Genomic DNA, 22,316 nt, shown 5'->3' with positions numbered 1-22,316 from the left:
AGTCGGATGTCACCAGTGTGAGAACGGGTGAGCCGTGCACAGGTGTGCATTCAAGCATGCATGTGCACGTGTGTGCATGAGCACATATGGGACCAAGAAGAGCATTGGGAAGGGCACGACTCACGTGGAGTTGGAGTACTGCAGGAAGCCAAACTCATCGCGCTGGCCGTCAGGACACAGGGACTGCATGACAGGCAGGATCCCGGCCGAGGTGAGCGGGGCCGCCGTGTAGAAAGCTGGAGCCAGTAAGAGTGCAGAAGAGGCAAGGGAAGGCAGGGGCAGGAAGGAGGAGAGGCAAGGGCAGGCAGGGGCCACCAGGGAGACAGACACTCAGTTTAGAAAGAAGCACACACCGCGTCTAGTGAGGCCCAGGGGAAGGTTGGGCAGCCAAGCTCAGAAGTCTGCAGCCCACCGAGGCTGTCCCACCAGCAGCTCCTGCCCGCCACCAGGGCCACTCAGCTCCCACCAGACAGCCCGTGCCTGCTCCCCTCTGGGTGGCAGCGGCCACCTGGCCCCAGGACAATGCTGACTTCTGATGCTTGCCCACCAGGGTGCTGCCAACCTCCCCCGGCCTCTCAGCTGCTCTTGTTAGTAACCTCAGAGGCACCGCTGGATTTCCAGAGGAAGAGAAAGAGGAGGAATACAGCAGGAAAGAATTGGCCCCCAGATCTTCCCAGGACCCCTAGGCCCTCTTGAGACCCATCCTCCTCCCCACCCGGCTGCCTCGATGTGCGGCTGCTGGAGGTGAGAAATGGAGACACGGGAAAGGGGGAGATGGAGAAAACAAGGAGCAGTAAGGAGACAGCAAACACCCACCCTGTCCAGGGCTGAGCCCTCACCAGCCATAGCCTTCCCCAGTTCTTTCTGGGCAGGGGAAGCCCAGCAACCCCTCCTGAGGGGGACCCAAGGCTGTCACTGGGCAGCACCTGGCAGGGACGGGGGTCCTGCAAGAGGGACGAGCCCCACCCCCAGTGCCCCAGTTAGAGGCAGGTCAGTGCAGTTAGCTCAGCCATGACAGGAGGGCTGGTGAAGATGGGCTTGTGTGCACAGACAGGGCCAGTTTAGGGCAGACAGGGCCAGGCAGAGCATGAAGCCACAGGCTGGATGGGCCCCATGCTGGCAGCCATGCCACAGAGAGGTGACATCACTGAGAGGCATCTCACTGTCCTTCTGGCTCCTTCCAACAGCGCCATGTCCCGGCTCCATCCCAGAGCTCAGAGGCTGGGACAGGGACCTGGTGGCAGGGGACCAGAGCTGCCTGCAGCCTGACTGATTCAGGGGTGAACACAGGCACACCTGGGCAACCACAAGCTGCACTGGACTTTGCAGGCAGAAGGGTTTGCCACAGGAGAGATGACGGAGGGATCTGCCTGGCCTGGGAAGCCCCACACAGCCCAAACTGCCAGGGTCACAGCTGCCAGTGGCCCCAAGCGCCCTCTGAACCCAGCCTCAGTCTGGGCTAGTAACAAAAACCTACTGCAGGCAGCAGCAGAGGGGCCCTGAGCACAACAGCTCAAGTTCATCTTCACCAGCCAGGGAGGAAGGCGACAGGTCACAGAGGTGCTGATTAGACCACAGTGAGCTGATCCCAATCAGGCTCTGTCTCCCCAAAACTCCTGGCTGACAAAGGCAGGGGAGGGGGAGAGGCACCCACCCGTCCAACCAACTTACAGACTGGAGCATGCAGTAGAGGCATGGAGGGCAGGCAGGCAGGGATAATGGTGGGAAAGAAAAAGAAAACATGAGAGAAAAGAAAGAAAAAAACAACCAAAAAACACAACACAGAGTGCACATCAGCACCAGGGCAGGAACCAAGGCATCGCCCATCAATGCCCTCCACTGGGCTTTCCCTCGCCGGCATGTGCTGAAACAAAGGCTCAGGCTTCATCATGCAGGAACACAGCTGCCGGCTCCCAGCACCTCTGCCTGGCCCCGCTGTGCTCCCCGGGCGGCCAGCTCCAGGCATCTTGCTGCCACACAGTTCTCCTCCTGGTGGCATGGCCCCATGACTTCCAGCACACCTCAGGGCACCTCGAGTTCCTGCCCCATCCATCGCTGGCTTTGCCCCAGCCCTGCAAGCCTCTGAGCTTCCACAGCCGTGTGCTGGGCTACATGCAGAGCAAAGCCCGTGTCCCTCCCCAGAGTCTCCCCTCAGAGCTCAGGGTACCGCAGCTGTCCTGGCACCACCAAGCTCCACCACCCCTCTGCCTGCAGAAGTGCCTCCAGGCAGAGACAAAAATGCCCTGCTCATGGCATCTGGAAGCTTGGCTGGTCCCAGGGGAGCTCCCCTGGTTGGGAATGCCTCTGGCTCTCTAACCCCATCATTCTGGTACGCAGGCCCTCCTTTACACTGCCCCCTCCAAAGACACCAAGGGATCCTTGCCAGCTGTCAGCATCCTCCTCAGCCCCAGGCTGTCCCAGGGGGTTGGAACAGCTCCCCAGTGTCCCCATCCTTCCCCCAGGTGTGGATGCCCTGGGCACCACCCACTCACACGCACCTTCCTTCACAGGGATGGTCGGCTTCTTCTGCCTCAGCCCCAGGAGGATGAAGAATAGCACCAGCGGGATGAAGATCTCGAAGGCCAGCACCCACTGCAGATGACACAAGGCAAATGGACCATGATGCTCACGGCCAGGACCCCATCGCCAGGGAGGAGCGTGGGCATCACCAGGATGGAGGTCCTGCGGTACCCCCTGCTTGCATCCCAGTGCAGCACAGCACTATGCCCACATTCTGCACCACAGCTCTGCCACAGACAAACAGTGCCACACACACCTACACTTCTCCAACTGCCCACCCCATCCTGCCAGGGGCACAGCGGGGTAGGAGCACATCAGGCTGGTGGGTCCCTGGTAGATGGGTGCCAGGACACCAGCACTGATGGGCCATCACAACTGGGAAGACAGCTCAGCGCCTGTGAAGAGCCACAAACACCTTCCTGGCAGGACCCTCCTGGCCAGCAGCTGGCATGACACGGCATCCTCATTTTCCTGCTGGGTCCCCATGGATGACCTGGTGTGTCCAAAGTGCCCCTACCCCACGTGACAGCTCTACCCACGGCCAGCTGGATCCCAGAGAGCCCCCAGCCCCATCCCAGCGGCAGGGCCAAGGCAGGCAGCAGGCCTCGATGCTGTTGGGGTGAGGAGGCACCCAGTCAGGAGCTGCAACCGTCTCCAGGTGTGACTGGGGCAGTGCAGGGGCTCCCCTCTGGGCCCTTCCAGAAGGCAACAGCTGGACAGGATTTCCACCAGCAGCATATGGTGAATCACAGCAAATCCCCAGGAATCCCTGACCCCAATAGCACGAGCAGCCCAGGCTGGGCTCTGTGCCCAGAGGCCCTGGGAAGGGCACCAACACCTTCAGCCGTCTGCAGATGCAGGCACAGCTACTGCTGGTTTGCACCAGGAGTGCCGAGAACACACCACAGCCCCACTGGTGCCCTGCACAGCAAGGACAATGGGAAACACATCTGGGGAAACTGAGGCACAGTGCGAGGTGAGCCAACCTCCACCCACTCCAGGGCCAGACCAGACCCCAGGTAATCTAAGCAGACAGGGCAATCTCACATCATGACTTAGGGCTGGGGTCAGATATGCTGGAGAGCAGCAAAGCCCTGCCACGCTCAATCCTGGTGCTGCCTGGCCACGCTGGCTGGGTCACAGGGCACCTGGCTGGGCTGTCCCCCTGCTCTCTTGGCCTTTTCCCATTGTGTGGCCACGGCTACTTCCGTGGGTGCTGCCCACCACATTCCCAGCCCATCCTGTGAAGCCTCTCCACCTCCCACTCCATGTTGGGAACCAGATCTGGGAGAAAGAAGATGATGGAAAAACAAGGTCCGGAGCGGATGGGAATGGAAGATGCCCCAGGAAGGAGGCCAGGCCGCCTGGGAGCAGCGCCAGGGATGGGGGATCCCTGTTTGTGCAGCACCCCTGGTCCTATGTACCATTCCTGCTGTCACCGTCCCTGTGCTGGAGGCTGGCAGGAGGCATCCCGACCTGCCCTGCCTCTGGTCCAGCTGCCATGGGCTGCCTGCACCCCTCCCTGCCTATTGCCTGTTTACCAGGCACACAATGGCATCTCTGTGTGCAGATGGGTGCGGGTCCGTCCCTGCGCTGCCCCCCCAGCCCTCTGCACTGGGATCGTACCAGGCAGGGCTCCCTTGGAGACTGTTTGGTCCTTGTTGGCAAAAGGAGGGGCCTGTTTGTTGTTGTGTGTTTTAAAGCGGGTCATTGACCTCCTGCTCAGCTCCTTCCCGGGATCAAACCAGAAACAGGGCTGGGCTGCAAAACCCCCCCTCGTCCCTGTCCCAGCACCAGGCGCTCACTCGGGGGGCAGGCAGGTGGGGGCCTGCTGATAAGAAGGGCATTGCCCCAGCACAGCCTCAGTCAGTGCTAAGGGGAGGCAGCCAGCAGGGCCACCTGCCATGGTGGTCACCGCCTATGGGCACGGAACAATGGGGGCAGAGGGCGAGCGTATGGGACTGGGACTGCCCAGGACAGGGCACCGGGGCAAGGGTTTGCATGACTTCTGCCTGTGGGAGGAGGGAGTCAGAAATGCCCTGCTGCCCAACTTTTAAAGCTGAAGAGAACGTTTTGATGGCACCAAACTTTAATCACAGCATTGCCAAACGCCTGCTTATTGCCAACATGGTATTACAGCTGACGTCAAGATGCAGCCCTTGCCAGAAGGTATCACAGAGCTCTGCGCCCCAAGGCAGCATTCAGAGCTGCGCAAAACCCACAGCCCCTGGGAGAGGGTGGTGACCCACAGGGATGCTGCCTGGCACTGCCGCACCTCTCCGGCACCGGCTGCAAACAAAGAGGGGGCAAAGAGCACCCTGCGTCAGTGCAGGGCCCAGCCCTGTGATCCCTGGCCAGGGCTGATGTCAGCTCCCACCCAGTCTGGGACAGCTTCTGGGAGCTTGTGGCAGGAGCAGGATGCCATAGCATGATGCCTGAGCATTGATTCTAGGGGCATCGGGGTCATCCTACTCAGTCAGAATGACTTCAGGACAATTTCCCTGTGCAGTGGGATGCTCCCCAGCCTTTCAGCAATGAACTAGGAAGCACACAAGCCTTTCGCAGCACGAAGCAGCCATGCTGCTGCCCGGGTCAACTCTGCCCTGCACCCAGGGGCCCTGCTGACACTGGAGACAAGCTGCAACGCCCAGAGCCTCACCTTCTGTTCACCACTCCTCCAGGACTCCTATGCAACCTGCACTTTCAAAAAAGATGTCAATAAAACCCAACAGTGCCCTTCCATCGCTGGCACTTCAAAGCCAGTAAGTCTTGTGGCAGCCGCCTTCCTGTTCCAACCACAGTTGCACAGAAAGCGGCCAGGAAAGGCTGCCAAACACCCTCAGCTTTACCCTGTGTCCAGGGTAACTTGAGTTCACCTGTTCATTTTACACCCCACGTAGGTTTAATTAACTATTGAGAGTTATCTGAGAGCCCATCCCTCAACAAGATGCACACAACTCTGCTCCCCATCCCAGCAGTCGAGGCGCCTCTCCAGCCCTCACCGCCCTGGGCTGCTGAACCACCCCCTGCACTGTAGAATGATGCCCTCACTCCATTCTGCCCCATGGCCATGCAGTTCTGGCTGCAAAGGTGCAACCTCCACAGTACCTCTCCTGCCCCGAATTCTGCCCTAGGAAGAATAAAACCACGATCACCACAGACTGGGCTTCAAGCACAAAGCAAACCATCTCCTGGGGAGACCTGGGAAACAGAGGATCACAGAAGGTGACATGGCACAGAAGGTCAGGTGCCTCTCCGAGCCACCCTGCTCAAGGCTGGCACCTGCCACTACTGCACCACAGGTCAACAAACCAAGCCTTTGGCAAGGGCAGAGGATGAGGAAAAGTCTGCCCTGAAAGCACTATCCTGGGCACAGCCGGCCATGAAGTGATGTGCCATGGATAATGGCGACTTCCCCACAGCCACCAGCAGCTCAGTGGCAGAACAAGGGACTGGCCGCAGCCCTCCTGAGCTCTGCCAAACATGAGGCACCTGCTTGAGAGAAACCCTCTCCCACCCCCTGCCCTGCTCCCCCCGAGCCTGTGGCCCAGATGTTAGCAGGGAGGAGCAGGTGCTGTGCTTGGAGGCACACAGCAGGGCAGTGCCACATTCCAGCTGCCGGCAGGGCAAAGCCACTGGCACCGCGTGGCTCCGTGAGAGGGGTGGGAGCCCGGCCGCTCCCCGCTTTGCAGCCAGAGAGGAGTCCCATTCTCAGCCCCATCCTGCTCCAACACCCTGCTGGGGCTGCTCACCTCCACAGGGTCAGTGCAGGGCACTGAGGGCTGCCAGCACTCTGTGAGATGTTCACCTCCAGACAGGGCCCGGATCCAGGCAGGGCATCTCAGCTGGGTGCAGGCTGCAGGCAGCCGCAGGGCTGTCGGGGCTGGGTTTTGGCGCAGGGCCTAACACTGCCCCGGCCAGCCAGCATCGGGCAGCTCCGTTCAGCACTGCACTCTTGCACTGCCAGCTGAGTTGGAGGGCTGCACGGGCACAGGGATGCCCAAAGGGTGCCCAATCCTCAGATCGTAAAAGCACCAGGCTCAGTTGCCTGCTACAGGGCAGCACGCCAGGGCAGCCACTGAGAGTCGAGAGTGCAGCACCAGCCCTGCAGGTCGGGCTGTACCACACGGGGACCGGGCAGCCCCCAGCTGTGCAGGGCAGGAGAGGGATGACTCAGCCGAAGGACATCGCCCTCAGCCATACGCAGGGCTGCCCAGGCAGACACCTGCCTGCAGCACGGCCTCACCCAGCCCTGCCCAACCGCGCAGCCCTGCGGGTATCGGGATGGTTAAGGAGAGCCTGCAGGATCGGCCTGCACGGCGTTCGGGAGGGAAGAGGAGCGAGCATTACCAGTTCGAGAGCAGCAGTTCGTCACCCTCCCCCAGCCTCTAAAAATAACCGGCTCCCCGCACCCATCCCCGGCCAGCCCTGCGTGCGCGCCGGGCCGCGGGGACCTCCGTGCCGTGGGGACCGAGCAGGGCTGGAGGAGCGGGGGGGGAGGACTGGCTATCCGCTGGCATCGCGCCTCCCACACACAGAGCCCGACACCCCCCCCTCCTCCCATCACACCCGTCCCCTACATGCCGGAGGCCGACGAGGCCACGGAAGGGTTAAACCGGTTCCCGGCGCGTTGCGCGCACCGCAACGGGTGGATGGACAGACGGACGTCCGGCAGCGCGGTGCCGGTGCCCCCCGGGGGCGGATAGCGGGGAACCGGCACCTCCCGGGGAGCCGAGGTGGGCCCAAGGGGATGCGCAGAGCCCCGCGTCCCTCCGCCTGCGGCGCGAGGAGCCCGGCGCGCGGGGAAGCCGCAGCCCCGACCCACGTATGGTTTGGAATCCTATTTATAGCGAGCGCTCGGGAAGGCGCTCAGCCCCGAGACGCGGCCTGGAGGCACAGCCCGCGGGCAGCAAGCGGGCCGAAGGGGGGCAGAGGCTGGTGGGACCCGGGGGAGGCCGAGAGCCAACTGTTGCTGCTGAGCCGCGTGCCCGCGCTGCGGGGCGCGAGGGGCGAGCCTCGGCCGCACCGTTTGTACGCGGACGGCATCCGCGCTCCTTTTTGTCCGGCCCCCGAGGCGAGCAGACGTCGCCACATCTCCGCATCCAGCGCACCATGAATTATTCATCCCCTGAGCCCGGCCAAGAAATGGAGAAGGTACCCGAGGCGTCAAAGGGAGCGGCGAACCCAGGACGGCCCCGCCCGGCGCACGGCGATGCGCAGCGCCCCGCGGCACCGGGAGGAGATCGTCCGCCGGCGATGGGCCGCGCTCACCCCGCAGCTCGGCCCGCACAGCGCCGCGGCCCCGATCCGCGGAGATACCCTGCGGGCCGGGGGCCGCGGTTTACCCCGCGCCGCTCCCGCAGCGGGCCCCGCCGCGCCGCACGGCCCCCGGCGTTCCGCCGGCGCTCACCGGGCTGCGCCGCTTCAGCGTCACGTTCTTCCAGAGCAGGAGATGGAGCTGGTGCAGGAACCCCATGGCCGCGCCGGCCCCACCGCGGGGGGAGCCCCGCTCCGCTCCGCTCAGCGCCGCGGCTCAGCCACCTCCCACCGCCATACCCGGCACGGGCCGCCGCCTTTGTCCGCAGCAGGCTCGGCTCGGATCGGCTCGGCTCGGATCGGCGGGGCTGGCAGCAGGCGGCCGTCCCCGCCGTCCCCGGCCCGGCCCTGCGCAGCACCGCCTCCGACCTGCGGCTGACGCCCCTTAAAGGCACCGCCGGGATTCCGCTGCGGCGGCTGCGGGGCGCGAGGCAGAGCTGTGCGTGACGCACCTCGCGGCCGCGCTGCGGGATGCACAGCACGGTACCCTCGTCTGCCCCGGAGGCGTGCGGGGCACCAGCAGCCTCTGCTGCTCTCTCCGACAGGGAGCACAGCTACAGCGCGGTCGGGTTGGAGAGACCTTAAAGCCCCCAGAGCCACCCCTGCCGTGGGCCGTCTGCCTCCCAGCTCGGGCTGCCCGGGGCTCATCCACGGCCTTGGACACCTCCAGGGATGGGCGCCCACAGCTCTGGGCGGCAGTGGCGGTGGATCCGTGGCGCCGCAGACCCTGCCGAGCCCGTGGCAGTCATGGAGTGCCCAGGACAGTGCTCATCCTTGGTGTAGCCCGGGGACCCATTATTGGCAGATTTACGTGGACTCATCTCCTCCTGGTGGTTGCTTTTGTCACACTGCAGCGACCCTCGATCCTCTTCCCTCCCGGCAGTGTCACAGACCCGCTGTGTCCATCTCCTGCGGCAAGGCTTGCCTGGGGGACCACACTGTGGACGAGCCTTTGGGGGTGCCCCCTCTGTTGCTCATGTTTGCAGAAGTGCAGAGGCAGCTCTGGGGCCAGGCTTGTGACCCTCAGCTGCACTGCTCCCCTTCTGTACCCCTGCTCCCCTTCCTCTCTTGCCGTGTCTCCTACCATCCCGACCCCACGCTGCTGCCAGGGCCAAGGGCAGCACAGTGAGTGCCTCGCCTGCCCACCTCCGAGTTGTGTTGCTAAGGGTGACGGCGTTGCAGGCTTTGCTCCAGAGCAGCTGCCTGGGCAGCACAAAAGCTTCCCTTGTCCTGTCATAAAGTGCCATTATTCAAAAAACTTCTGGGCGAAACCTTGTGTAGCATCTCTGCCAGGCAAGTGCCAACTCCCAGGGCCAGTGTTCAGTGGCTGAAGACAGGGGATGCCCGTGCAGCATTCCTCCTGCTCTGAAACCCCGACAGTATTTGCTCTCAGCAGCAGTGGGGAAAGCTGGGCCATAGCACTGCTCTCTGTGATAGGAACCCCGAGGCCACCTGTACTGGGGACAGGGACAGCACTGGGCAGGGAGTGCTGCCAGCAGTGCTCAGGTCGGGGCGGCCTCGGGTGTGTAGCGCCTGGTATCGGCTGGAAATGTGGGAGGAGAAGAGACACAGAAAGGAGGGGTGACAAAGGTAACAGGAAACAGAGCACAAAGGAGAAAAACACCCAACCGCAGCGCTGCAGTTGGCATCATAGGTCTCTGAAACCACAGAGCCCTGCTACACCCCGGCACGGGGGCACAGCGCTGTGCCCAGCCTGGTGCCAGCTGTTGTCTGTGGTGCCCTCTGAGCTCCACCAGCACTGTGGGTCCAGAGGGCAGTGCCACCAGCCCAGGGCTGGAAAGGAACAAGGGTACGATGGAGGCATCCCGCAGAGCTGCTCGAACATCCCAAGGATGCCCAGGGAGTGGTTTAGGGGCACAGAGCGTGGCGGAACTTCACTCTCTACTCTGAGCACACTGTGCAATGAAAGTGCCAGCCCACACAGGACAACACTGCGTGCCCCAGAGCTCTCCTCCCTGCCTCTCCTTCAATTTCCCCCCCCCCCCCTTTACCCTGCCAGGGCTGTGTGGGAAGGTGATGCCCGGACTGAGATGCCAGCAAAGATACAACCAGGTGGGAAGATGCATGAGAACAGTGGCACGGATGGATCTGGGCACGGGAGCAGCCCTCTGTGCAGGTGCTGTGGGAGCATACACATGCCAGCTTTCCCTTTTGCCCTCAGCTGCCATGCCTGGGAGCAGAGAGGAGCTGCTGGTGCCACTTTAGCTGACAGTTTCAAGATGAGTCAGTGTGAGCCAAAATCAGGCTGGCATCCTGTTTTCAACCCAACTGCAGGGTGGCACGCAGGGTGGCTGAGGGCTGGGCCACATCCGTCTCAACACAGGCGCAGACCCAGGATGCCCACCAGGGCTCCTTCCAGTGCTCGCCAGGACGCGTCGCCCCCAGCCTAAGCAGGGCCAGGTGGTCCTGCTGGCAGTGCCAGGCTGAGGCTTGTGCCGCTCTCAGCTCTGCAGTGGGCTGAAGCGAACACAAACGCTGCAGCAGGTTTCAGTCCAAGCTGAAGGAGCATCTTGCTGTTTTCTCAGACCAGGCTGAGTGTGTGTCCCTGCTGTCACTTCCCCAGTGTCACCCTATGCCCCCTCCCTGTCCCCTGCTGTGGGGTGGGAGTAGAAGGCATGCAAACGGTGGGAGAGCTGGAGACTTCAGACTGTAGGCATGGACCTCATCCCTGTCTGCTTGTGAGAGCACCTTGGTGCAAGGACATGGGGACACTGTGCAAACCCCAAAACAGGGGCAGTATAAGGGAAAGCTGCAGCTAATTGTGGGTCTGGATAGCAGCAGGGATGGGAAAGGTGCTCAACAGAAGGGAGATATTCTTTGTTCTTAGTTTCGAAGCTGACTCATCAGAAACCACTTTGCAGAATGAAGCCCTACAAAGGGTCAAATGCCTCTTCTGCAAAGATCCTCCAGAGCCACAGCCATTCCAAGGAGACGAGAGGAAGCGGGAGGGTGGTTGGCAGGACATCCAGCACAGGGAGCTGGGAGGGTGGTGTCCGCTGGGCTGCCAGCACACTGCATGGGGCAGCAGGATCCCATCTGGCACAGGCACACATCTGGCCATGGGCATGCACCCATCCAAGGTTGACACTGCCACCCGTTCTGCATGGGGGGAAGTGCTCAGAGAGTTCTGATACCAGGAAGGATCCCTGTGAGAGGCAGTTGCACAGCAAAATCAGCAAAACCACAGAAAAGAGGAAGCCCTCGAGTACTTCAGGCCAGAGCCAGCAGCTGCCCGTGGCACCCAGACAGCCGTCACCTTCCCTGGCTGCGCCGTGCCGCGCTGTGCCACGGTCCCTTCCCCGGTAAGTGAGCCCGCGCGCGAGCACTGCCATGCACCGGGCTTGGGGCTGAGCAGTGCATCGACTTGTGGCACTGCCAGCCTGGCAGCAGGCCCCCAGAGCACCCCTCCGAAGTGGGGCAGTGTCCCCTCTGCGGGGACAGGCAGGTGGGGGGCTGTGCCCTGCATGCAGTGTGCAGAGCATGCAGAGCTTTCCCAGCCCTCCCTTCTGCGGATGATGATTTTCTTCTGAAGCCTAAACTTAGCTCATGTATTTTAGCATGACAGACCGAGCAGGCCAAAGCAGGGAAGGGATTTTCAAAAGCAAAGCTGCTGCAGCTCAGCTGAGAAAGTGGAGCAACCTCTTCCTCAGCCCTCTGAAATTAGAGGGGCCAGCACCCCTGGCTAGCAGCGGGTCAGAGGCATCCAGTGGGCTTTGGGGGGGGTTCCCCAGAAAGGAAACGGTCTTTGTGCTGAATGCAGCGGGCAGCCTGCAGGCTCCGAGCCCTGCCAGGAATGTGGCTGCAGCACAAGCAGAAGTGCAGGCTGCTGAATGGTGGGGGAGCAGAACTGGGAACTGCTCTGCAGCTTGTCCCATGGCCTGCCACCCAGCATCAACCCGACACAGCAGAACCAGGGAGTCCTGCTGTACAGCGCCTGGGACTGACACTCGGGGGGGTTTTGAGCAATCCCCTCGCAGCCCCACAGCCACCCCTGGCCTGCGCCTGTGGGCTGAGCTCTGCTGCAGCCCTACGGAGCTGAAGGGCCCTCTGCCTGCAGCCCCCACTGCCCTGCTGGCTGGGACCTGGGACACACTGGAAATAAAGGATGGGCGTTGAGGTGCCCGTGGCAAGCTCTCAGCCTGGATGGCTTGAGGTCTGGGGAGACACCCTGAGGCCAGCAAGAGCACTGCCTTTGCTGCACGAGGCTGCGGGGTGAGGAGGACAAGTTTTGAGCAGGACACTGCACTCTGGCCTTGAGGTTTGGGACTTGCCAGTTGCTCCCAGGAACGTCTTGGGGGCAAACCTGTCTGTGTGCTCACAGCTGGGGCCTTGCCATAGAGTATGGGCATTTCCTGCAGCTCCCTGCCCCCAGCAGTGGGGCAGGACCCAGATCACCCCCTCATCCCTGGTGCATATCTCCATCCTGCAGCCCCCAGGAAGAACACCACATTCCTCTTGGGCTCTGCTGCAGCAAACCTGGCTGCATCCCAATCTCAACTCCCCCCAGGCAAAACGAGAAGTGTGGAGAGGGACTCTGTCCATTCATCAGATGGGGAAACTGAGGTGGGAGGCAAGTGGCAAGGCAACCATGCCTTGTGTGTGTCACTGAGAGTGGTGCACCTCAGCTGTGACCAGAGCACAGGTGGATTCTGCTCTGTGTGCCCTTCGGTAGATCACTGCTCGCTCCAGAGATGGGGGCACTGGAGGGGCATGTGGGGGTGATGTGACAGTGCTGGGGTGCTGTGGGCAGTGATGGGGACAGGATGGCTCCTGTTCTTCATGCCCTGCCAGGTAGACTTGGGCATAGCCTTTTGATCTTTTGCATGTGGGACTTTTCCCCTGTGCAGGTGCTGTGGGCACACAGGGGTCAGTGTCACCGGGTTCCCAATGTGCTCTGCTACGCTTGAACCCCATAGGGTTTGGGTGGAGGAAGCACAGAGAAGTCCTCCTCCAACCCCACCAACCCTCTGCCCTGTGCCCCCCTGCTGGGTGGCTGAGCTGATGGCCCTCACAGGCCTCTTCTCTGTCCAGGGAGCTGCCAGCAGACCCCAGGCACCATGTCCAGGGCACTGCTGCTGCTGCGGTGGTTGTGGGGCCGGACCAGTGTGAAGGCAGCCGTAACTGCAGGGCTGTTGGTCACCGTGCTCTGGAACCTGAAGTGCTTCATCCGCTCACCCAACAGCTCTGACGAAGCCCTCAAGCACACGAAGGCGCTGACGGTGCTGGTGTGGGAATGGCCCTCGAGGCAGCTCCCAGACCTCAGCGGGGATGTCTGCCTTGAGCAGTACGGCATCGCAGGCTGCCGGCTCAGCACGGAGCGGCGGCTCCTGAGCCAGGCTGACGTGGTGGTGTTCCTTCACACCACCCTCCCGCGGGGCCGGGACAAGCTGCCCCGGGACAGACCGCATGGGCAGGGCTGGGTCTGGGTGTCCCTGGAGTCCCCCACCAACACGAGAGCGTTAGCAGGATGGAACCAGACCTTCAACTGGGTGATGACCTACAGGCGGGACTCGGATATCTTCATGCCCTATGGCAAGCTGGTGCCCAACCCGTCAGCCACTGTGAGCATCCCCACAAAGACCAACTTGGTGTCCTGGGTTATCAGCAACTATCACAGGACTCAGAAGAGAGCTGAAGTCTATAAGAACCTGTCCAGGTATCTCCACGTGAACCTCTATGGGAAAGCAGCCAAGAAGCCGCTTTGCAAGGACTGCCTTTTGCCCACGACATCCAAATCCAAGTTCTACCTGGCCTTTGAGAACTCCATCCACCAGGACTACATCACTGAGAAGCTCTGGAGGAACTCTCTGCTGGCTGGCACCGTGCCGGTGGTGCTGGGCCCCCCCCGGGCCAACTACGAGCAGTTCATCCCTGCGGACTCATTCATCCACGTCGACGACTTCGGTTCCCTGGAGGATTTGGCCACCTTCCTGAAGACCATGAACTCCAGTCGCTACCAGCAGTTCTTTGCGTGGCAGAAGAGGTACAGCGTGAAGCTCTATGCAGATTGGAGGGAGCGCATCTGCACCATCTGTGCCGTGCACCCCCACCTGTCCCAGGGCCGCCTCTATCCCAACCTGCAGAGCTGGTTCAACACCTAGCGCAGGGCTGGCACTGCCAGAGACATCAGGGGTGCACTGGGGTGGCAGAGTGGTCCTTGAGAACAGGATGTCAGGCAGGGAGGATGTGGGACCTCATCCTGGCCCCACTGTTGCCACACTGTGACCTTGTGCAATGCCATGTGACAGAACTTCTCGCACACCACGACCAGCCCATGCTGACCTCCCCCACCGTGCAACAACAGGGTGCTTTGAAAATAAACAGCACAGATTTCCTGAGGCTCTGCTCATCTCTCAAGGCCTGGGCAGGGCTGAGGGCAGCCAGGGGCACTAGGAGCCCCCAGCCTCCCCTTTCAGTATGCCCTACTATTGCTCTGTGCTCCCCCCACTATCTGAGCAATGACTCCACAGTGGCAGAAGCTCCCTCTGCAGTGGCATTTCTGGCTTGGTGGGGGAGCCAACCCCTCCTGTACCTCGAGAAGCCACATCCTGCTGGGGGCCCAGCACCCTGCAGCCAAGGAGGGGACCTTGTTACTGTGCCCCAAATTCTGCACTAGCACAGCCTTGCAGCACCCATTTCTCCCACCCCGCTCTCACCACAGGTGTCACAGTGCCAGCAGGATGCTCTTGAGAGCAATCACAGCCTGCTCAGTGCAAGGCGACTCAGGGCAGAATGGCTGTGGTTTCTCACTCCCCTGCCAGCATGCTGTGACAGGAAGCTGCTGAGATGGGCTGTCCTGAGCTGTACAGCGAGCTGAGAGCAAACCCTGCCCTGCTGGCACCCTTGGCACCAACACCCTGGCACCGCCAGCCCCCTGCACACCATGCACCCTGGGCACCCTGCACTGCACACACCCCGTATCACACACCCTGCACTGCAGACACCATCTGCTGTGCGCACCCAGCACCCAGCCCACTTGGCACTGCCTGCTCCTGTGCCTGCACCCTGAGCCTGCTCTGTGGCCATCCTGCACCTCGGGCAGCCTCCGCACACATCAAGAAGCCCCTGTCTGGGTCCAGCAGCAGATGTTGAGGCTGGGTGATGGCACGACAGGGCTGGGATAATCCTGCTCTGTCCCTGTCTTGCTTTGTGCATCCCCCGGCCCTCACCGTGCATCCCCTCAGTTCTTTACCTACAAGGGTGAGCCAACGGGGTGCTGCCCTGTGGGGCTGGCATGCGGCCTGGGCTTCCACTGCTCCCCTTTTCAGAATCCCCAGGTGCCCCAAGCAGCAGCCTGCACCAACTGTGCTGCACAGCATAAAGGAGCAAGGGTACAAACTAGCTCCAAAGGGCAAAGAGCATCGTTTACTTGCACCAACTGAACTAAATAAGGGGCTTTTCAGAGGTTTCATCGGAGCTCTGGTCACTTCATTGCTTGAGGAATCAGCCCCTGGCAGTGTCCCGCTCCTGGTTTGGGCACCGCTTGCACACCAGCACCAATGTCCCTCACCAGGCTGAGTTTCACCTTTCCTAAGAGCAGCTACAGAAAAAACAGCAGCCCTGTAGGTGTGGAAAGTGACCCCCTCCCACTCCATACACGCACATATTCCTTAACATGTCTGCTTTTGCAGAGGAAAAGACGGTGTGCTCCCACTGATCTGCAACCCAGCCCTGGAGCTGTGCACGGGTTATTGGTCCCACAGCACAGGGCAGCCCCAGGGCCAGCACCCACCGGCCCAAGCAGCATGGGGCAGCACGAAGCAGCAGCTCTGCTGCAATCTGGAATGCTGCCATTCTGCAGAGCTCCTGCCAGGACACAGACATCAGCCCACCCACACCACGCACAGCTGGACCGGCCTGGCAAAGAAAGGCAAAGAAAGGAAGGGGCTGACTAGCTCTCGTGCCCCAAAACACTGAGATTTATTTAATTGTCAGAGGGAATATGATTAAAGGAAAAAAAAAATAAATCATCAACTACAGCAGGCTCAAAGGCACGGGGTGCTAGCAGCATGGACAGGATGGTGTCAGCCCCACTGGCTCCATGGTGACACTGTGGGCTCACAGCCTTCCCTGCCCCCTACTCTGCCCACAGTGGGTGCAACACAACCCCTTCTCCTGTGCTGTGGGCAGGGGGGTGGGGACTGCCGGGCTCCCCCAGCACCATCACGGCCCTCGGCTCCCCCCGGCTGCCCGGACAGGCGCAGAGCCTGCAGGAGCCCCCCGCCCCGCAGCACCCCAGCCCTGCTCTACACGGCAGGGAGGAGGCAGCTGGGAAACTAGCCATCACTACAAAGATATTTTCACTTTTCAAAAACTAGAAATACAATCAAAACCATTAAAAAAAATACCAAAACCAGAAACAACAAATCCCCCTCCCCCAACCCCCCAAAAATTTAAGAAATGCTTTTTTCTGGTTCTCGCAGGAGAGGAGCTCGGCTGGGGCCTGGCACAGGCGGCTCCCCCTGGCCCCAGCCAGGTAGCAGGGAGGGGGGAGCCAGGAGGGGCTGACCCCACACAGGGCCGCTGCTGGGACAGCGCTCACATGGCGGGGAAGGGCTGGGGGGGGGGACGCTGCCTCTGGATGCGTGCACCGCTGCCTGCCCCCCGCTGCTGTTCAGTGGCTGCTGTTGTTCATGGAGATCCCGGGCTGCAGAGGCGGGGGGAACATCTCAGCCTTGTGGAAAGGTGGCATGTAGACGGGTGGGGACGGTGCCAGGCTGTAGCCCTGGGATGTCACTGGGATGGGCAGACCAGGGGGCACCAGGGACTGGTTCATGTCGTACATCACCCCCTCTGACTCGTTGCCAAAGGGCAGCAGCAGCCGCTTGCCTTTCTGACGCCGGTTGCAGAACCAGACCCGGACAACCTGTGAGGGAGGGGAGATGGGAGGAGGGGCAAGGATGAGTGGGGCTCTGTGGCCCTGCGCAGCGAGCGCCTGGGGGGCGCATAGTGCAGCCACCCTCCCACCTCCTGGCACCAAACCGGCCCCACGGGCGCCCAGGAGCTGAAGCTGTTTGGGACCCCCCTCGCCCTCCCCACCCTGCCAAACCTACGTCTTTGTCCAGGTTGAGGTCCTCGGCAATCTGGGAGATCTCCTGAGGACTGGGCTTCACACATTTGCGGAAGAAGCTCTCCAGTGTTCCCTTCACGTTGGTCTCAATGCTGGTCCTACGTTTTCTCTTCCGGGCTTGGGCCAGCACTTGCTCTGCATTGCACATCTGGAAGTAAGAGACCCCACACTTGGTCACAGGGTGACCCAGGGCTGTCCATGTTCCCCCACACAGACAGGCACAGCTGGCTGCAGGGCTCTGCGAGGGAAAGGCTTTCTCATTGTAACTGTGCCAGCACAGCCTCAGAGATGCAGTAAAAGCTCAGAGTGCTGCTTCACTCCCTGCAGCCGACCCCACTCCCAGCACCCCACCACTGAACCCTGCAGACACAGGGGAGACAGATGCATTTTCTGCCTTGTACCTCCTGCATGTTGTCCGTGTTCTCTGCCTCGTTGAGCCAACGCTGCAGCAGCGGCTTCAGCTTGCACATGTTCTTAAAGCTGAGCTGGAGAGCTTCGAAGCGGCAGATGGTGGTTTGGCTGAACATCTTCCCTGCACGGGGAGGTCACACATCATGCACAGCTCCCCCAAACCGTGGTCCCCGACCTGTGCCCCCCCCCAGGAGCAGCGCTGAGCCCGCAGCCCCTAGGATTCCCTTCCTCGGGGACCTGGTTCCAGCATGCTGCTCTCTCAGCTGGGTCACCGGTTTCCCCTCTTACCATAGAGCGTGCCCAGAGCCAGCCCCACGTCAGCCTGCGTGAAGCCCAGCATGATGCGCTTGTGCTTGAGGTCCTTGGCAAACTGTTCCAGTTCCTCTGAGGTCGGCGCATCCTGGCAGGGGCAGAAGCAGACACACGGTGAGTGGCCCGAGATACCGCGGGTGAGGACAGCCGCGCGGTTCGCGAGGCTCCCCCAGCCAGGATCTGCACTTCGGGACGGCCGCTCTCCCCAGCGCATCGGCTTCCTGCCACCGCTACAGCCTCAAGTGCTGCCGTGGGCATTTCGCAACCCTTTTACCCAGTTACACATTCGCAGCAGGTTTTTGGCTTTTACATACATGCCTCCTGCCGGCAAGCGTCAGCCTTAACCGCTCGCGTTCGCCGACCCCGGGGAGCCAGGAGCATCCCCGGCTCTTTCCACCGGGCTCGGGAGCCCTGCCGTGTTGCGGCCGCTCACACAAAAGCGGCCGGCCCACGCAGAGAAAACACGCAGAAACTTTGAAACGATCGCCATCCAACTCCGCCGCTGCTGACCCCGGTGCGCATCTACCTGGGATGGACGCTTCTACGCGACGCCGAGAAAAAACTTCAAAACCCCCAAAGCTCAACTGCCGGTCAGCCACCCGTGGGTGCCGCCCATGGGGGCGCACGCGGTGTCCGTCCTCAATGCGATGCTCGGAGGCGGAGCGGGGCAGAGCGCAGAGCGCGGTCCGACGGGACCCACAGTCCGCAGGGGCAGAACGCTCCGAGACATCCGAAGATCTCCCTGCCTCCGCGGCAGAGAAATGTCCCGCTATGCTGCGGGCACAGCGGACGAAGGGCCCCTCGGGGTCTTCTCAAGAGTACAGGCACGGGGACTCCCACCGCAGCCTCGAGGGCTGCAGCCGGGCATGTCGCACTGCCACCCGGACGTTAAAAAACACAGAAGTCCCGCAGACCGCAAAGCTGCACACACGCGCGCGCCTCGACGTCGAGCGAACGCCGCGGGGGCGAGGAAGCGCTGCCCGAGCCGCAGCCGCGGGGCCCCGACGGCCGGGAAACCGGGAGCAGCCCGACCCCATCGCGAGCAGCGCTCATCGCGGCCCCGCGCAGAGTCGGACGGCCGCGGCGGGACCGACACGCGACGTTCTCGGGGTCGGGCAGCGTCGGCGGGACCGGATCAGCCGTCGGGGAGAGCGGCGGCCGCATCCCGGCGAAGTCGTCCGCGCGGGGCTCGGGGCGGGGGAGAGCTCACCTCGTCTCCGCTGTCGCTGGAGTGGCCGCCCTCGCTGGCGGCTCCGCTGGAGCTGCCGCTGCTGCCCAGGTTGGCGAGGCCGCCGGAGCCCGGCTGCAGGGCGGCGGGGCACAGCGCGTGGCCGGGCGCGGCGGGGAAAGCGGCGGCCGCGGGGCCGGGAAAGGGCGGACCGGGCACGGCGGTGGCCGCGGGGGGCGCGGGCCCGGGCCAGGGCGGCGCGGCCCACGCGGGGCCGCAGCAGGGCGTGGCGGGCGGCGCGGCGCGGGGCTCGGGGGAGCCTTGGCGGCAGGGCCGGGCCGGACGCGCCTCCGCCTTGGCGGGCGGCCCCGCGGGAGGGGGCAGCCAGGCGCGGGCCGTCGCGGCGTCGCGGGCGCCGTCGGGCTCGGAGGCGAAGGGGAAGAAGAGCTGCTGCGCGGCCGCGCCGTCGTAGCCTCCGCGCGGGAAGGGCGGGCCGCCGTCGGGCAGAAGGCCGAATGGGGCGGCCGGCAGCCCCCCGTCCGGGCTGAACATGGTGGCCGCGGCCTAGGGCTCCATGCGGCGCCGATGGGGTTGCGGCTCGTTCCGGCCGCCGCGCTCAAGCCGGGCGCGGGGGGCCGAGAGGTGCCTCCATGCCTCCGCGCCGCCGGGGCCACTGAGCGCCGCAGGGCCGGGCCGGGCCGGGCCGGACCGTATGGAAATGGACCCCCGCCCCATTGGCCCCGGCGGCGCGGCCCCGCCGGTGGGTCGGGCGTGAACTTGATCCCCTTTCTCTGGGGGGTGAGGGGGCCGGGTTCGCGTCGCGCTGCCCCCTGGGCAGTTGGGCGAAGGAGGGGGGGGCACCGTCCTGCCCGCCTGCGGAGCTCTGCGCGCAGCATCTCCCGCCCGGGGCAGTGATGGGGCGTTGCACGGAGATGGCACGGGCGCAGCGGGAGCGGCCCTGACGCCTGGGAACGGGGAACGGTGGTGCCGTCTGTGTCTGCACGGCCTTAGCGCGCTCCTCCGTCTGCTCATCGGCGCAGTGTCCCGCACGGCGCTTCCCTGGCACAGCCCGGCCCCGCAGCACTGCGCTCCTCTCCTTCGCCCCGCACGGAGTGCTGCGGTGCGCTGTGCTGACCTGTGCCCGCACCGATCGGCCCCGCGATGGGAGCGCTTGAGATTTGCTCTGAAGAGCTCTCCTGTCGCGTTGCCCCGGCGCAGTGCAGTGCGGCTGTCAGGCCGCGGTTCGCAGCGTTTCCCCCGTCATTCCCTCCTCCCCAGCGCTGCTCGGGGCCGGCCCTCTGATCCGCGGCCAGAAACGGGCCGTGGCGTTGGACCGCACCTTCTCCTGTTTATTAACCCGGATTACCGGGGAGCCGCCGTTTGGCCTCCGCAGTCTCACACCTGAGATATGCTGAGGAGATAGGCTCGGCAGGACGGCACTGCTGCTGCTCCCGCAGCCGTCGCTGTACGCCGCGGTGAAGCGGGAGGGGTGCGAGAGGCAGTGGAACTGCCCCTTGTATTGGCCGTCATATAGGGGAAAAGTGGTGGGACGAAAGGGGTTGAGGCCAGCTCCGTCGTCCTGCTGCCCTCGGTGGGTCTTCGCCCCGTCCCCGTGGCTCTGAGGACAGAAGGCAGCCCCAGCAGGACGGCCTGGGAAGGATGCGAAAAGCCGGTGGAAACGTGGGCAGTCCAAAGTGCGAGCCGCCTGGGATGGGAACTGTTTGGTGGGGGCCCTTCGCTCCACGGCCCCGGGAACGGACACAGGTGCCGGTATCGGCCAGGCCCGGGGCAGATCGTGCAGAGAAGTGCAGCACCGCGCCCCGCAGCAGCAGCGCCCCACGCCCTGCGCCATCGCATCCCAGTGGCGGAAGTGTCGCCGTGGGGCTCCAATCGCAGCCATCAGCCCCGGCTCCTCCCGGGCTCCAGCTGCGGCCCCGGGGTTTCAGAAGATGCCTCGGCTGGGCAGTAACCCCTTCCCCTTTGATTTATTGTTCTTGGGCCGGGCCCCCTCCTCCTGCCAACCTGCTCTTTCTCTCCATCCCCCCAGGAAGCGGGGACGGGCCGGCCGCCCGCCAGGGCCTCAAACGCATTCCTGCTCCCTTTCATATACAGGCAGAGGGGAAGGGAGACGTTGACTTTGAACTGTCCCTTTGTAGGAGCAGGGCCCATTGTGGCGGTGATGGTTTTAGCTGGGGGATGTGGAGCGAGTCAGTGGGGTTCCTCGACGTCCCCTGTACATTTCAATGGGGCGATCTCTGGGCCTGTACGAGGTGCCTGGCTGTTCTGGGGGTCACTGTGCAGCGCTGGCTGGGGCTCACATCTCCTGTCCCTTTGGGGTGGGCAGCCCTGGAGCTGCGTGCCCGGGGCAGGAGGGATGCTGCAGGCAGGATGCCTTAGGCTCTCTGTACTCGGTCTCCAGCTGCATTCTCTGCTGGCAGCCCAAGCTCTGTAAGCCGCCAGAGATCAGTGGAATCCTGCTGGAAAAAGCTTAGTGGAGTGAACTGTGTGTGCTCCCCAGCTCGGTAGGAAGGCAGCAAGCTGGGACGGCAGAAATGTGCAAACATTTGTCTCTTCCCCTTGCCAAGTGTTCTGGCTTGCTCTCCCTTGGAGAAAAAAGGTATTAGGAGTGCGTGCTCAAAGGTGATGTTTTATTCACCGCCAGTCAGTGACACAGCCATCACTGCTGGATGCCACAGTTTCAGTTGGTGCTGCCCAGGCAGAGCTGTGTGGTGGGCTGCAGACCTGCACATGATGGGGATGGGGCCTGACTGGACCTCATGTCCCCATCTGCACCTCAGGCCCATCTGAGGAGCATGAGCACTGGATTCAGCACCAAAGTCCCATTCCTAGGAGGATAACTGCCTCTCCTCCATGGCACCGTGGTTTGCTTGGCTCCACCAGCAGAGCTGCCAGGGCTGAGCGTGCCTTCCTGAGCCATGGCTGTGCTCCCATGCCCCTCTGCTCAGCCTGGGGCCCCCTGCTCTCTGGGCTCTGAGAGCTGCTGCAGTGCTGAGGATGATGCAGGGGCTGAAGAGGGCTGACAGGAGCTGAGCTGAGCATCCTGGAGGGTGGCTGTGCCCACAGCACTGCTCTTCCTGGAAAGGCCTCCTCAGTACAGATCCTGGGATGTGATTTGGGTATCGCCCTGCTGCACCTGAACCTGGCAGCTCTTCCTTCTCTGCTGCCTTTTTGGTGGGGAAAGCCAAAAGACCCGAGTGTGCTTTGAGAGGCCGCTGCGCTTCAGGAGCAAAGGAAAGCCAGAACTAGGAGCTCCGGGGGCAGTGATTGTGTGAAAGCTGCATTTCCCCCGGTCAGCGCACAGCACAGCCCCGGTGACGCGAGGTGCGATGCTGCCTGCAGGGCAGGGATGTGGGGCTGCAGCTGGAGGCCGCAGTCCCCCATAGGAAGGAACACCAGGCGGTGTGGTGGGGAGTCCAGCACAGTGTCAGGGTGCAGGCAGTGCCAGACGTGCCCCAGCTGTGGGGCAGCCCGGAGCAG

At 62.9% G+C, this 22,316-nt stretch overlaps 3 protein-coding genes across 5 annotated transcripts in view; 1 reads left to right on the top strand and 2 right to left on the bottom strand.

Moving 5' to 3' along the window:
- ABCA2 (ATP binding cassette subfamily A member 2) overlaps window positions 1-8,160 on the bottom strand; it is a 33,283-nt gene extending 25,123 nt beyond the window's left edge. For 2 of the 3 annotated variants that reach the window (XM_052681272.1, XM_052681273.1), the window contains exons 1-3: window positions 7,931-8,160; window positions 2,499-2,592; window positions 125-236 (exon numbers count right to left, since the gene is read on the bottom strand). In XM_052681272.1, coding sequence (XP_052537232.1) covers window positions 125-236; window positions 2,499-2,592; window positions 7,931-7,996 — 272 coding nt within the window. In that variant the 5' untranslated portion in view covers window positions 7,997-8,160. Of the gene's footprint in view, window positions 1-124; window positions 237-1,671; window positions 2,425-2,498; window positions 2,593-7,930 lie in introns of those variants that run through there. The other variant, XM_052681274.1, reaches the window with a different exon arrangement.
- A 2,912-nt stretch (window positions 8,161-11,072) lies between these two features.
- Window positions 11,073-14,603, top strand: FUT7 (fucosyltransferase 7). Its single transcript, XM_052681331.1, has 2 exons — window positions 11,073-11,159; window positions 12,889-14,603. Exon 2 carries the CDS (start codon window positions 12,915-12,917, stop codon window positions 13,956-13,958), a length of 1,044 nt encoding a protein of 347 aa, XP_052537291.1. The 5' UTR covers window positions 11,073-11,159; window positions 12,889-12,914; the 3' UTR covers window positions 13,959-14,603.
- Window positions 14,604-15,745: 1,142 nt separating this feature from the next.
- On the bottom strand, window positions 15,746-19,505 carry LOC128079786 (POU domain, class 5, transcription factor 3). Its single transcript, XM_052681327.1, has 5 exons — window positions 18,861-19,505; window positions 17,627-17,738; window positions 17,329-17,459; window positions 16,911-17,075; window positions 15,746-16,723 (listed from the first exon to the last, which is right to left on the bottom strand). Exons 1-5 carry the CDS (start codon window positions 19,368-19,370, stop codon window positions 16,472-16,474), a joined length of 1,170 nt encoding a protein of 389 aa, XP_052537287.1. The 5' UTR covers window positions 19,371-19,505; the 3' UTR covers window positions 15,746-16,471.
- Window positions 19,506-22,316: the final 2,811 nt, after the last annotated feature.

The sequence above is a fragment of the Tympanuchus pallidicinctus genome, unplaced genomic scaffold (genome assembly GCF_026119805.1).
Source record: "Tympanuchus pallidicinctus isolate F22 unplaced genomic scaffold, pur_lepc_1.0 scaffold19, whole genome shotgun sequence".
Lineage (NCBI taxonomy): Eukaryota > Metazoa > Chordata > Aves > Galliformes > Phasianidae > Tympanuchus > Tympanuchus pallidicinctus.
The sequence above is the reverse complement of the archived record's forward strand: the minus strand, read 5'-3'. Positions and strand labels throughout refer to the sequence as shown.